Here is a 16573-nt window from a genome sequence, read left to right on the forward strand (position 1 = left end):
GATCATTTAAAACTTTAACTTTATAAAGCAATTCTGATCCTTTTACGGTAATTTACTGTGTGAAAGGGGCTAATGATTCGGCTACACTGGATTTTCATTAAATAAGACCTTACATTTCGGCCTGTTCCTCACACAAAGCTTTCGAAAAACTTCAGAAGATCATGCACGAGTTGCACGGACACCTTTTGTGATGTTTTCATGGTGTTTTTGCTTCATTTTTGAAGCTTGAAGCCTTTTGTGTTCCATGGAAGAAATCAGCGTTTGGAACATCATGACTGGGAATAAATAATGACAGAATTTTAATTTTTGTTAAAATAACTGTTCCTTTAGCCCCTCGCCTGGCTTTGATTTCTGTCCCCTGAACTAAATGACCACCAAAGGGAATAGGCCGTTCCCTCTAAGGGATAAGAGGTTCCTTCGGGTACACGCAGATGAACAAAGGCTGATGAATAAAAACATGTATTACATGAAAGATGGATTCAAATGTGCCCTTTCAGATTTACATTTTTATAAATACAGCCCACTTTGGTTTTTGAGATCAAACACATTTGATCATTAGCAAACAGAATGTGTCCTAAGTTAGCACATACTCAAGACAGAGCTGTGGTGTTCATGACGTTTAAACCAAGCCCTCTTAACTGTCTGTAGTTGTGTTAAGAAAATAAATAATAGAAAAAGAAAAATCTACATCCAACTATCAATTATAAAGCTATTCGAAGTTGGCCGTCAAGGTGTTGCTGGTTAACTAAAACATGCTGGGACAAATAGTTTCCAGCCAAAATTTAGATCAATATTTAAATGCAACACTTCTGGAAAATCCTCTTCGATTTAACTGCAGATGGATTTGTAATTAAACAAGCTTCATTTGTTCCCTTGAGCTGGAATTTACTGCCATGTTGAAATATAATGTCTCCGATTTGCCTTTAGAGGTTGTGTTCTTCTTCTGTGGTTCTACAGCCTCTCCTGCATACTAAATATCTGCAGATCTCTCTGTCTAATATCAACTTAATGAAGTGTCAAAGAATCAGGCTGGAGGGAGTCATTCTTTATAGCTGCCAGAGTTTGGCAAGATGGAGTAGAGTGATGCGTAGCAGACTTGAAGTTGAAGGAGAAATTTACTACCGAGCAGGAGGTGCTGCATTAACAGTGCTTTATGTTTGAACACTCTACGGGTGACAATTTATCATGGTTTCTTCTTTAGTTGCTTTTTTTTTTTACCAGGGTTATGTGTACCCTAAGGGGGTACTTGAAAAGATTTTGCTTTGTTAAACCTACACTGCAAAAAATAGTAACTTGCAGTTGTTATCGTATGGAGCTACTTCCACCTGATCTAACCCTTGTATTATTATTTATATATGTATTTATTTATTTGTTGGCTCTTGTAACCTGATATATTTAGGTTCATTCAGTGATATTAAAAAATATGTTTGACTTATTAAAGTTAGATGTTACCACATTAGATGTAAGCAGGTTTTTAGGCTTACATTTATTCCAGTGTTTAAAACCAACCCTTTTTCCACTATCAAGAACCTTTTGTGCAATGGAAAGGTTCCATGAATGTTAAAGGTTCTTGGAACCATCAATGCCTATAAAGAACATTGATTTTTAAGAGTGTACGGGGTGAATTTGTCTGTACTTTATATCAATATTTGATGATCTTAACTTTGCACCTCTTTGGTTGTCAAAAATTCATAAGGAATCGTTTGTCTGTGTGTCCTCTGAAGAGCTGGTGTGTAACTGCAGCGGTGAAGCAGTGTCGGACCCTGATGAGTGTGACCGTGAGACGGGTCAGTGTGACTGTATCCCGGGTTACACGGGGCTGCAGTGTGAAGAGTGTGAGGAAGATCACTTCGCCAATGGCACCATCGACTGCCTGCCCTGTGCATGTGACTCCTTCGGTGCAGACAGCTCAAGCTGTGACAGGTGAGAGGCATTGTGGGAAAATTACATTCTTATGTGTCTTGCTATTGAAGTTTTTTTGTTTTATTTTTAAATCCAACATTTACAATAACCTTCAAAGGTTTGGGGTCTGCACGTTTTTGAAAGAATCTCTTATGCTCACCAAGGCTGCATTTATTTGATCAAAAATACAGTAATTCTGTGAAATATTAGTGCAATTCAAAATAACTATTTTCTATTCGAATATATGTTATTCCTTTGGTGGCTGAATTATTAGCAGCCACTCCAGTCTTCAGTGTCCTACAGAAATCATTCTAAAATTCTATTCCTCAACTCTTTTAGATTTAAAACGAAAACATTTACTATATTTAAGAATATAGAATCCTTTGAGAATGTTCCCAGATATCCCAAAAGGCAGGGTCTTGTAAGATTTAGCTAATTTTCTCCCTAAAGTATAGTTAAGTAAACGGATAATCAGGCAGATTAGCTCAATCCCGTATTGCTCCTTCTCAAAACCTTGAGGACATATCAGTTTCCTGTTGGCATATCTGTCCTGTGCTTTAACTGTTTAGAAGGTTTACAGAGAAACATACTGAGTATTGCCAGTTTGAGCCTAATTAAATGACATTCCCTGCAGGGAGCAGATTGTTGTGGTCTGGCTTTGTTTTGGGATGAGGCCGTGAAGTAATTGGCTTTTAGAGCCAGTAACCATGATTCCATAATCAGGATTAAGTCTAAATTTGTACATTTCTTTAAGGACAAATGTACAGTTTTGAGAATGATTTTAGCTGACTGCTCAAGTAAGATCAGTTTTGAACTGCAGCATAGAACTAGTCTTAGTCAAGTCTCAAATTATGAAGGTCAAAATTTATGATCTGTTATCAAATCCCCCCCCAAGCATTGATTCACTGGAGAAAGAGTTGATATCTAGCTGTAATAAGTTGGCCATTGTTCAGTTAGACCACCATATTTTAAGTTAGCAATAAAGCTTTGATGTTGCGTGATCTTTGTAATGAAGCTTCAAATAAAAATTCCATTTATACTGTACTTGGATGGCTACAGTTTTGTCTGTGAAACCATTGGTCTGCTAAGGCTGTTCTCCTACTGTGTTCATACCTCAAGAGCTCCTCAGGGAAATTATAATAGCCAACATGAGTCCATTGAATATTATGAGTTCTTATATTAGCATATCCTAATGAAATTCCAAGGCTTTTTTTTATTCTTAAAAGAGATTAGCTTCCCAATGAACAGCATAGTGCCCATGTTAAGATGCATCTACACATTTAAAAACTGCATGTGTGATGTACACAAATTATATGCTAATTTTCCAGAGGAGAGAATGTGTATGGTTATTGTAATCGTACAGTGGTGATTGCAGTTCTGCAACAGAAGAGATGCATTTCATAACTTGATTTGTAATGTGCACATACTGCATGCTTTATATCCATGGCCAGCTGTGTGTTCTTGTGTGTATCTGACTTTGTTGATGCAAGATTTAAGTAGTGTGGGAGGTAAATTGTCAGTTGTACACCATCAGTAGCACTGCATTCAATATTGGCTCTTGATTGGGATTATATTTATTTATTTCTTCTACATTTTAACATTTCTAAATTAATAATGTCCATTTACCGTCCCTTATGAAAAATAATACACTTAAGCATATTTATAAAAAAATATATATACTCAAGTGTGAACTGAATGTAATGTTTTTGGATACTTATTTACATTTTAATTGGAATTAAATGAAAATAGTTACAATTAATTTTTTTTTCGGGAGAAACGACACTCTCCGATATTTTAAATTGGACTGCAGTACCTATTTCGACCACTAGTCATGTCATTCTTACATGCTGCACCTTTAAGGCACAACACAAGCTTATTAAAACACTATGATTTCATATATACTTTAAATAAAACTTATAATTTTACATTATTATAAAGTGTTGAGAACTTAAATCTGGCATCCGCAAATGCACAGTAAAAAGTCTCTGTTTTTGGGTTGTTATATCATACTCAAGTAGGGCTGTTCAGCCAATCAGATTAAAGTCACCATGAAATCAGAATGAACAAATCTTATTTATTTATGGAATATTGCAGTATTATAAATTATTTATCCGTGCACATCATTGTTTTTTTTTATTTTTTATATGCATGTGCTGTCACAATCTTTAGTCAAAAATAAGTTCCCCTCCCTCTCTTCTCTTCTTTGTTGACGTTGTCTGACGCGAGGGCGGGACAACCTGACACTCAAATGACATCACAGCAATAGCAAACCACAACCATCCAATCAATTCCCGATGGACAAAATCAAGTCCCGCCCTACATTTTTTCTTGTTCGAGAAGCCATTTCACTCTGGTATACGTCACAATAAGGAAGAAAAGACTATCACTACTTCCGTTTTATGCTGACTTTATATGACTGGAATTAATTGTTCCCAAATCAGTCACCAATTAGTATACACTGTATGACATATCCAAAATAGGGATGCACCGCTATGAAAATTTTGGTCGATACCGATAACCAATAATTCTTTATATTTGAAAGTCGATAACCGATATATTGGCCGATAAATCTAAATCCACATTTTTATATAATTTTTGACAGCCTGATTACAAAAACAAAAGTCTCACCATTAAAAGCCATGTCCCAACCACACAATTATAATTTTATGTAGCCTATATTAACTGTATTTTCCAGTATTGTAGTGATTCTAATCATATTTCAAGCAATTCAAAACCATCAAGGCGAACAGTGCACATCTGAATTGTCTCAGCTGATGGAAATAATCCATTGTCAGCTTTAATATATCGGCCACATTTTCTTATCAGGCCGATAACGATAACATTAAAAATGAACATCGGCCGATACCGATAAGGTGGCCGACATATCATGCATCGCTAATCCAAAATATATATTGCTGTGTGGTTTAAGTAAGTGAGTAAAGTATGATGCAAGACAAGTAGAGGTTTTAATATCTGCACAACTTCAGTTGCTTAGAAACCAAATCTTCCATGCATTCTACACCCCTTCAGGAAAACATCTAAGCCTTTCACTTTAAAAGCACCAGGCGAGGTTCAGAGCACCCCAGTTCCACGGTTGACATGGTTGTGAAGGATGCAGGAAGGAGAATGATGCTGGCATCTCCATGGCAGCAGAGAGACAGAGAGAGGGAAGAGGGGATCCAGTCGTTGTGTAACACTGACCTAGTTAATATGCAGCTGATCTGCCCCAGGGTCTCTGAAACATTAATGAGTTTTCTGCTACTGCTGCCTGCTCAACGCAGTCTCTCTCTCTGAAAACACACTCGTACACACACATAAACAACCAATCCAAATGATTAAGGAAGCCCCTGGTGATGCTATTATGATATATTATATGTGTCAAGCCGGCTGCATTGAGTGCTTTAGCGTGCTTGCTTTGGCTATAATCTGGCTGTGCTGCCTGATGCTGGTCGATTTTTACTTTCAAATAGGCTTTATGCACAGCTTCACTACTTCCTGAACTTCAGCCAGCCCTTTGTTTCCTGTCTGTCATTATTGGACAAACTGATTAATCCAGGTGTGCCTGATTATTGTTACTGAGGCCAGGCACACCTGAATTAATCAGTTTGTCCAATAATGACAGACAGGAAATAAAGGGCTGGCTGAAGTTCAGGAAGTAGTGAAGCTGTGCATAAAGCCAATTGTTTTTATTTGATCAGTTTTAGTGTGTCAAATTATAAGGGGTTGTATTCAAACAAGCACAGTGACTAGCTGCATTTACATGGACTCTAATAATCCTATTGTAATCAGACTATAGCACAGTCGGGTGGGAAAAGTGACATGTAACCACGTTAATCGGAATAAATTGGCTAAATTTTATTCGGATTGTAAGTGAGTGGTTTAGCTTTTTCAGTCATGCAAGCACAGCTCCTATCTCTTTGAATGGGGAAACATCAAATTCTTCAAAGCTGATCACCAAGCTTATGATTAAATTTCATATTTGAAATCGCCAATGAAATCTGACAACAACTGTCTCATAGAAGACTTTACCAATCGGCGATTGGGTCTTTTAAATAGAAGGCGGAACTTATTCCGCCATATTGCACATTGCACTTTCTCCCGTTTGAAGTAATATGAGTGCACCATAATTGTTTAGGCCTATCTAAAGTATTTGATGAAGTGTTATAAATGAGTGTTGTCTAATTCTAAAAATTCCTGAGAAGTGGAGCAGGGCAGGATTTAGTGATCATGTAAACACTACTTGCGGATTCATCAATCGGAATGAATTCCATGTGTTCATGTAAAAGTAGCTACTTGACAAGTGATTAAATAGTTTTGATTAATTAACGCCTCATTAGAATATATCTTATTATTTAAGTCAGTCAAATTTTTCATTAATTGACAGTGTGATCCTAATTAGTTTAATTAAGTGTGATTAAACATTACTTGGAATGTTATGTTTTAGAACTCAAATAAGTAACGTATTTGGCTTTCAAAATATGTTTATATAAAAACATTAGTGTTTATGTACATTACTGTTTTACACATTCATACATAATACATTACTAAAGATTTGTGTGTTTTTGAAAGTGGTCTCTTATGTCCACCAAGGCTGCGTTTATTTGAGCAAAAATACAGTAAAACTGTAATGTTTGAAAATATTATTACAATTTAAAATAGCCATTTTCTATTTTAATATATTTTAAATATATCTCCGAATTTTCCGCATCATAGCTCCAGTCTTCAGCGTCACGTGATTTCTTCAGAAATCATTTTTATATGCTGATTTGTTGCTCAATAAACATTTATTATTATTATCAATGTTGAAAAAAGGTTTGCTGCTTAATATTTTTTTCAGGATTTTCTAAATAGAAAATCATTTTTTTTTTAAATCTTTTGTAACATTATAAATGTATTTAGGTCCAAGGTCCTACCTTGGTCGACTTATTGCGCTTTATTTCAACTGATTTAAATAATTAAGTGGAAACAATGATTCTTTAATCAAAGATCTGAGTTAAATCAACTTGCAAATAGTTACTTGACTTGCCAGTGTAGCCTAATGCTTGGCTGAAATATTTATTGTGAAATATCATGCGACACTTGTGTGATGGTGTATCATATTACAAATGACCTGTCTATACCAAAATGCCACGTGCCTGAGAGTCTGTGCAGGTTTATTTCTGGTATTACAAGTATTTTTACTGATATTATCACAACAAATAGCCTGCATCTTTTGCCAGCCTGGATTTTAGTAGCTGGCTTTGTAGAATACAGCCATTTATAAGTTGCTGTTATCAGCTTTTCCTAATACATAATGGTGTGTTTATATCCATACGCATGTCTTTTTCAATAAGGCTAAATTTGTTCTCTAGAACGGGGGTGGTTGGATTTAGATAAGCATCATGATGCTACAAAACGCCGCCCTGTTTGGTGTTTACACAAATGCTAAATGTGCCACCCTAATGAATGGTTCTGTTCAACAGCTGGCTTTAGAGAGCCGTCTATGTCCCACAGACACACAGACGAGGGGTCTGTCTGCTAATGAATGTGAATGCAAGGGAAGGGCGTGTGATTGATCATTATCTGACCTTGATAATCACTGTTTGTGTGTGATACAGTGTGGGTGTGTGTGTGTGTGTGTGTTTGGGAAACAGGCATCTTTATATGCTCTCACTGACTCGTTTTTTGAATCCGTAGTGTTTTTAGGAAGGACAGATGTTTGTATTTTGCATCCGCCACAAAACCCCTTTTCTCCGGGTTGTATTAAAATGTTAACAGGCGGTCTTTCTCTCTTGATCTCCCGCGCTCTTTCTCTGGAGATTGTGATTGATAGGTCATATATGTCACACCTCACTCTCATTCCCTCAGAATGCTCTGGGTGCTGAGCCATCACCATGGTAACCTGTCTACTGGCCCGTGCACACGAACACACCCACCCACACACTCTCCCACAGCAAGTGCAAGTGTATCTACTAACACCCCACAAATGTTAAAAGGAGGTGTGTTAGGTAACAATGCAGAGGTGAAACATATCTATTGTGGCGGCAACACACTTTAGGAAAATGTTAGGAAGTGTTACACCATTTCTTGTGAATGGAAACTGCATCAACCAACTTGATATAGACCGTATTCTCCTCAAATGACAACAAGGGAAGGGAGAATCATATTCAACTACAAAATTAAGAGAAAATATAAGATATGATATAATGAATAAAGAAAAAAGTCTAATTAGGACCGTTATTTATTTTATTTTATTTTATTTATCTATTTGCCTTGTGACATTATTGTGAAGATAATTACGTACTATTTCCTATTAAATTCTTATTATTGTATTACTATATATATATATATATATGATAAAAATCATCCTTGACACGAAGGATTTTTAATTAATATCAGCATTAAATTCATGGCAGCTAATAACTGTTACTAATAGATATATTGTGTTACTTTTTTTGTATACTTTTTTATGTATACTTTTACATATATTATATTTAAACAAAATACTAAGTTTTTTATATAACAATAATGATATTTGTATAATTTGGGCTTGGCAGCTGGCTTCTGTGAATCAGGAGAGATATGCTAATTTGTCATGAAAATAATGACAAATTAGATAATGCAACAAAAAATGTAGACTTCAGATATGTATATACTCTGTATCTCCCTATATATTTATATATATTTAAGAAACAATAAAATAAGTACAAATATAATGCACACACAAGCATACTATATATATATACTGTATATATATATATAGGCTATATATATAGGGAGATACAGAGTATATACCGGTACATATCTGAAGTCTACATTTTTGTTGCATTGTGACATTATATATATATTTAAGACACAATAAAATAAGTACAAATATAATGCACACACAAGCATACTATATATATATATATATATATATATACTAAAAGAGCTGTACGTCTGTCCCTTACTACCTTATTTTCACTCAGGTCAAATTACTAATGGTGTCTTCAAAGGAGGGTGTAGCGCTCTTTGTCTGTCTCTCTTTCTGCTTCACTTCACTCCCCTGTTTCTGCTAGACCAGTAATATATAATTCAGGACGTGTGTCTGTATTTATGCATTCAGATTACAGATTGTGTGTAGGGAGGTGCAGGGCAGGTGAGATTCTTTGATGCACCACAGGAAACATCTCTGCGGAACAGAAGTGTCACAATTTCCATATGTTATCGACGATCAGTCTGTAAATGTGGGTGGATGGTGATGACACTGACGATGTTGTTCCTGCCCCTATTTTTAGAACCATTCATTTATAGTTTTTTATGCTATTTTTAATGACAGTTACTCACTTTTCCCTTTAAAACTCATTACTGTATTACAAAAAAAGTGTATATATAATTAAATACACCCTCAATTACACCCTCTTTTTCTCTCTTTCAAAATCTCCTTACTTTCTCTCACATCTCTTTTTTATTGTATGGTTTAATCGTCAGCTCTTTTATCGCGGCCGTTGTTGTTTTTCTGGGGTTTCCAGTGTTGAGATCCTGTCAGCATGGCTGAGCACTTTAAGCTTGTCCCACGGGTGTCATCGTCGCCCCTCTCTCATCTATCACTTGCTCCACTCATACACAGGAACCAATCACACAACCCCTGGAAGCCCCTCCTCGCCTCAACCTTCACCCCAGACCTAACGCAACAGCCCTGGGGTGTGAGTATGTGTGTGATTGTAGGATATGGAGGAGTGTTTATGTGTATGGGGAGTCTACTAATGACTGTTTTGAAAGAGTAAGGGCGAAAGCATCCATTAAATGACATGATAATCAGCAAAATTACTAAATAAAAGAGTGATAAGCACAAGGGGTCATTAATGGGCTTGCAAAGACAAGCATCACTATTGCTATTGCTGATACGTTTGGTATGGGATTTAAACCAAGGAGGTCTATAATACCTGGATATAGCTATGTGTTAGCATTCCCATTCGTCTCAATGGCAGTTTCTTAGTGGGCACAGGATCCCCCGGAAGTACAATTTTAAATTTGCCGTCTTTGCTTAAAGATGCTCAGTTCTGGTCAATCACCTGAGCCATAATTGCCAATGACTCTGGATATATAGGAGCAAAACATAAAGACAACCATCTTGCAACCACCTTAAATACCTGCGCAAATGCATTGCAACTAGTGCTGTCAAACGATTAAAATATTTAATCGCGATGAATCGCATTAATGTCATAGTTAACTTGCGATTAATTGCAATTAATCACACATTTTTATCTATTCTAAATGTCTCTTGATTTCTTTTTGTCCCATTATTTTTTCTCATTTTAATGCTCTTATCAACATGCAAAAGTGGATCGGCTTGCTTTGTGCAAATGTTTTTTTATTGAAAACAACATTGGCATATACTGTGTTCAATTTCACACTAACATTCTCACTTGGAGCAAATAATCTCTCACACAATGTAACGCTGTCCATCAATAAAAGGGTGAAAGAAATACTGACGAGGTCCTGATATTGACGAGGGGGCGGAGAATTCGCATCAGCTGTGTCTCTGTGCTTGGCCATCATCAAGTGGTATTTCAGACTGGACGTGCTGCGATGATGATAGCTCAGTTCACAACGACAAAACACATAGATCACTTTGGTCTTGTCAATGGAACCATGATTAGGCAACTTTTTAAAAGTAAACTTTCCATTCAGAATCTTATAGGCTCTATGCACGAACGCTGCTGACGTATTTCCGGTAGAATCTCAGCCAGTGTCTTTACCTCCGCATAGCGCGTTCTATAGCGAAGTGTACTAGCGGCCAAACTTTAATAAAATTCATTTTCTCAGAAACGAGACAACAATTTTAGAAACTGATTCGCTAGTCGGATTTCGCATGATCTGAGAGATTACTCACCCTCAAAGTTGTCGATGTAGCTCGAAATATATAATTTAATGCCCTTCTCTTTCTTACTCTTATGTGTGACAGCTAACGGCCTCACAATATTGTTAACATCATTCACGTTAACCGCTGGAAGTTCTTGTAAACAGCGAGTGTAATTTGCCATTATCTCCATCTAATGCAAAAACGTTTGCGTTAACGCCGTTTATTACGCGTTTAACTGACAGCCCTAATTGCAACATATTAAAAACCACTCCAACACATTAGCAACCACTTGGGAATCAGCTAGCAATGCCCTAGCAACCACACAAGACACCCTAACAACTACAAAGAAAACATGCTAAAAGCCACTCAGAAAATCTTTGCAGCCACTTGGCAATTACATAGCAACACCCTAGCAACTACACTCAACACCCTAGCAACCACATAACAAACATGCTTAAAGCCACTCAGAAAACCTTAGCAGACACTTGGCAATTGCCTAGCAACACCCTAGCAAATACATAATAAACATGATAAAAGCCAATCTGAAAAGAACACGTTAGCAGCAACTTGGCAATCGCCTAGCAATGGCCTTAGCAACACCCAGAACATTATAGCAACTACACAGAACATCCTAAAAACTACCTAACAACCACACAGAACACCCCAATAAACCAAACATGCTAAAAGCCACTCAGAAAACCTTAGCAGCCACTTGGCAATTTCCTAGCAATGCCCTATCAACCACCAAGAGGATCATAGCAACTACCTAGCAACCACCCAGAACACCTTAACAATGACCTAGCAACCACACAGTACACATTGGCAACTACATGGAAAACATGGTAAAAGCCAATCAGAATACCTTTACAGCTACTTGACAAACACCTAACAACCACCCAAACCATCATAGCAACTACATAATAGCCACCCAGAACACCCTAGCAATGCCCTAACAACCACACAGAGCACCTTAGCATCTACATAGCAAACATGTTAAAAGCCAATCAGAAAAACTAATTGACAATAGCAATGCCCTAGAAACCACACATACCATCACAGCAACTACCTAGTAACCACCTAGAACACACTAGCAATGCCCTAGCAACTACATAGCAATCATGCTAAAAGCAACTCAGAACCACCTAGCAACCACTTGGATATTTTTTAGCAATGCCCTAGCAACCACACAGAACACCCTAGCAACTGCATAACATCACACTAATCACCTTAGCTTTTCAAGCACCACTCACAATTTCTTCAGAAAATGTAAAAAAAAAAGAAGTTATTATGATAGCAGCGATTTTAGTGGTTGTGTGATTTTAGTTCTACGTAACTAAACTGTAAGTGGATCGTTCCCTGTGAGATTATTTTGGCGATTTGGTTTTGTTCTGAGGATCTGATTTACTCTGGTTGGTTCTGTGATTTCCTACATATGTAACAATTCCAACAGCTTCAGTAGTTTCAATTCAGACTACTGTTATTTTGGGTTGACGACTTTACAGGCAGTACAGATTAAACAAAATCTGTGTGTGTGTGTGTGTGTGTTAGAGAGAGAGAGAGAGAGAGAGAGAGAGAGAGAGAGAGAGAGAGAGAGAGAGAGAGAGAGAGAGAGAGAGAGAGAGAGAGAGAGAGAGAGAGAGAGAGAGAGAGAGAGAGAGAGAGAGAGAGAGAGAGAGAGAGAGAGAGAGAGAGATTCCTGGAATCAGGTCTGAAGCAGCAGATGGTTTCAAATGTGGTCTGGGCCACAGGTCTCTCATGTGTACCCACATGTAGAAATGGTGGAATTAAAAATGAAAGGTCTAGACTGCTTTAAAGTGTGCATGACTGCATTTTAGACCAGGATTGTTAGCTGTCTAGGGCAAAGCCATGTGTGTGTGTGATAAGATACCACAGGAACTGGATGCACAGAGAGGACGTTGGGAGCTGGAGCTATTGTTGTCTGTACAAGGCGGCAAAATTGTCACTGCCAGTGTCATTGTTGTCAAGCAGAGATTTAGATTTGTTCATGTGTGTTTTCTGTGTTTTCTCTCTTGCAGTTCAGGTATGTGTACATGTAAGATAGGTGTTTACGGGCCCAAGTGTGACGACTGCCACCCTGGATTCTTCCACTTCAGCAGCACAGGATGCCAACCGTGCCGATGCAACAACCACTCCACCTACTGCCACCCTCAGTCAGGTCAGCCCAGCACACTTTCATCATCATTTAAAGTCTCTACATAGAATATTAAAGTACCCCTATAATGCTATTTTAAGGGTTCCGAATTTTGTTTTGGAGGTTTCCTACAACAGATTTACATGCATCAAAGGTGCATCACCACATTTTTCAATGGTTCTCAAACGACTCGTCAGAGGATTCAGTCTCTCCTTTTCGCGAGCCTACTCTGCTCTGATTGGTCAGATTTGTTGCGATTGGTCTACCGCTTACAGCGTGTTTCCGAAACTAAAGGCCCATTGCCATAACTTCAGCTCCGGAGGCTTCCTAAAGCTCAGCGATTGTACATACTGTAAAGACAGTAACGATGGCATAGATTTTACCATATCAATCCGAGCGCAAGTCCAATGATGAAACATTAGAAGAACTAGTTATTCAACCCGAACTTCCATCGCAAGGACGACTCGAGCAGGACATTTCTCAGTTATTTCAGCTACTCAGTTTGATGAAATTATGAGATGTTGTGACGGTAATTCCTCACCATCAGCATTAACACGTGTATGTTCATCAACAAACCAATGTGTATATTTCTAATTTAATGCTGAACACATGTGGGATCTGTATCAATAACAGCACATAGGTTAGCTGAGCACTAACATGAATGACTGATGTAACATTAAAGTTTGTAAAACAAATCTTGCTCCATCCTTTATCATTACTCAAAGTAGTAAGAACCACTTTCGACCACTTCCAGAGGTATTCGAAAATGCATTAGACCGGACTGCTTTCGTAGTGTAAACGCTCATGTGGTCAAATGCATTCAAACAGCCACAAAAGACCGTCTTCTCTCCACCTACTGACCCAATGTTAAAACACTAGTTGTAAACATATATGTCTCCCTTTTCTACTTGTGATCCAAACCACCAAACCGCATCTTAATACCAGGTATAAACAGGAGGACTATAGATATACAAACACAAGACTTCCTATTATTATAAAACATAATATGAAACAAAAATAAAACCAGATAAAAAAATAAAAACTTAACAAATACTCACAATTATACTCTCAGCCTTCCAGGGAGTTCTCAATGTAAAAAATACATTTGGAGCTTTGATTTGTAAACATTATTAAATCACATAATACTCAATATGATCTGTTAATTTGCATTCATATACTTAAGAATGAAATAGCATGCAATTTTAGTGAATATATAACATAATATAATATAATAAATATAATATAAAACATTTTTAATACAAAATAAACTACTGGTCTGTTAATATAGTCACGTAATAAAACAGATGATGATTTAGATTTATATTTTTAATAGAATATTTATTTTGTAATTATTTATTTTTATATTTTTTTTTTATTCATATATATTTGGTGCAAGAAGATGATGATTCTGTTATTTTAAAATGGCATGAAGATGAATAAAAAACATTGGTTTTCTTTTTGGGGGAACTATTTCTTTAAACTAATATCTGCAGATTTGAGATTGACTCACCTAGAGCGATTCATCACAACATCCTCCACACTTTCCCCTCTTTTCTCTCTTCCTCCCTGTATCCTAGGCAACCAAGGCTTAATTAACCTCAATTTTGAATTCCGAACCAAAAAACCCTATCAACATAATGCTCATGCTTTAGTGTGTGTGTGTTAATTTGTTAAGCAAACCTGCTGACATCTGAGAAGTGTAGGCGTGTTTGTCTTAAATCATTTCACCCGGGCCTCAGTCTACTGATGCCATAGACATGTTTGGCAACTGCATGTTCAAGTGCATGTGTCTAGGAACCCATCTGTCCCTGTCTCTCTCTCTCTCTCTCTCTCTCTCTCTCTCTCTCTCTCTCTCTCTCTCTCTCTCTCTCTCTCTCTCTCTCTCTCTCTCTCTCTGCGGTGTGTGTGCAGATGGTAGCTGGTACCCTTTTCCCCGATGCGGAGAGCCACAGTCAGATTTACAGCCCTCCTCAGTCATAAAACCCAATCAGCATCTCCTGAGACTGCTTACAGTTCATAGACTCACACCCGCCCTGCAGCCTAATACCACACACACACACACACACACACAAGACGAGCAGTAACTCACAGAGCCAGAAGAATACTGCGCATTTACACAAAGCCTTTTGGTCTTTCTTTCTTTCTCCCCGCAAAACACTTACTGGATAACTGTAACATGCAGATTGACATGTGATAAAGCTGAAGCGATATTTTTTTCATGTAAAGGAAACAAAGAATGAAAAATAAAAATGTAACTCTGACATGCAAAGTGAACATAAGAAATGAAAAAGATATAATAACACAAGATTTCATATTCTCATCAAACACAATATGAAAAAAAAACAACAACATCAAACCAGTTAAACAAAAAAAACCAAAACTTGTAACATATTAACATTTCCCTTGAACCAAGCGTAACAATTTGATGTTTTCATTAATTAAATCACATAAAGCTCAATATTATCTGTTAATTTGCATTCAATTACTTAAGCATGAAATTGCATGCAACATTGGCTTATATAATACAATATTAAAGCAATTCTCCCTGTGAAGCTACGGTTTACGGGGAATTTAGGACAGCTAGGGCCGTTGTTAGGCACAACATAAAGTGGAGTTCATAAAAACCCATTAGCTGTTCTAAATTCATATAATATATATTTATTTTATTATTAATTTGGTGTATGTACTATTTTACAATGGCTTCAAACACAGTGCAATCAATCAGAATCATATATACTGTATATATATGCTAATTGGAGAACTAGTACAGCGTTTCTCAGACTGGAGCCTCATCATTAAAAAAATCACCCAGTACACATTTAATTTATTAATCAGAGCACTTTAAACTTTAGTAATGGGCTCTTCTCTTAAAAGGCAGAATTATTTTGAAGTCTCACTGTGCTAAACTATATATAGTTAGATAATGATTTACTATCCTCCCCTTATATAATGATTTACATAAGACTCTCAGGAAGTCAGGAAGTGTCATATTCTGTCTATACTATTGCTAATGATCAATTGTTCTGTATATTCTCCTGGTGTTTCAGGTGTTTGTTTGGACTGTCAGGACAACACTCAGGGCCACAACTGTGAGGAGTGCCTGGTGAACTTTTACCGGCGTCCTGGCGAGGGGTCCGCGGACGGCTGTCTGCCTTGTCCCTGCTCCTCTGAGACCTCCAGCGGCAGCTGCCATCTCGGTGGGTCTGCATCTCTCTGAAATGTTGACAGGGTTCAGCACATCGTGTCCTGAAAGTGCCTGGGAATTATTCAGGAGGGCAGAAAAATGGAAGGGATAGAAAGTTACATTTTGATTTATTTTCTCACTGACGGATCTTGACATTACACTACCAGCCAAAACGTTTTTAATGTTTTGGAAACATTGAGTCTTTTAGCTCACCAAATCTGCATTTATTTGATCAAAAATACAGTAAAACAATAAAAAAATATTATTACAATTTCAACTGTTTTCTATTTTAATATTGCAATGTAATTTATTCCTTTAATGGCAAAGCTTAATTTAGCTGATTTTGTTCTCAATTATTATTAATTGTTTTTGGTGCTCAATTAATAATAATTAGTTCTGCTTAATATTTTTGTGGAAACAATGATATTTTTTTATGATTCCTTTATGAATAGAAAGTTCAAAAGAACAGCATTTATATTAAAAAAATGCATTATACATGTATTTATTCAAT

The 16573-nt window shown here is 36.9% G+C and overlaps 1 protein-coding gene across 1 annotated transcript in view; it reads left to right on the forward strand.

The window, feature by feature from the left end:
- Nucleotides 1–16573, forward strand: part of si:ch211-158d24.2 (multiple epidermal growth factor-like domains protein 9) — a 51470-nt gene that overhangs the window by 6460 nt on the left and 28437 nt on the right. Inside the window, exons 2-4 of the mRNA XM_056246613.1 lie at nt 1725–1923; nt 12763–12902; nt 15926–16075. Of these exons, the coding sequence (XP_056102588.1) occupies nt 1725–1923; nt 12763–12902; nt 15926–16075 (489 nt within the window). The remainder of the gene's footprint in view (nt 1–1724; nt 1924–12762; nt 12903–15925; nt 16076–16573) is intronic.

Source organism: Rhinichthys klamathensis, unplaced genomic scaffold (assembly GCF_029890125.1).
Source record: "Rhinichthys klamathensis goyatoka isolate OS25496 unplaced genomic scaffold, OSU_Roscu_1.1 h1tg000040l_1, whole genome shotgun sequence".
In the NCBI taxonomy this organism is placed as follows: Eukaryota; Metazoa; Chordata; class Actinopteri; order Cypriniformes; family Leuciscidae; genus Rhinichthys; species Rhinichthys klamathensis.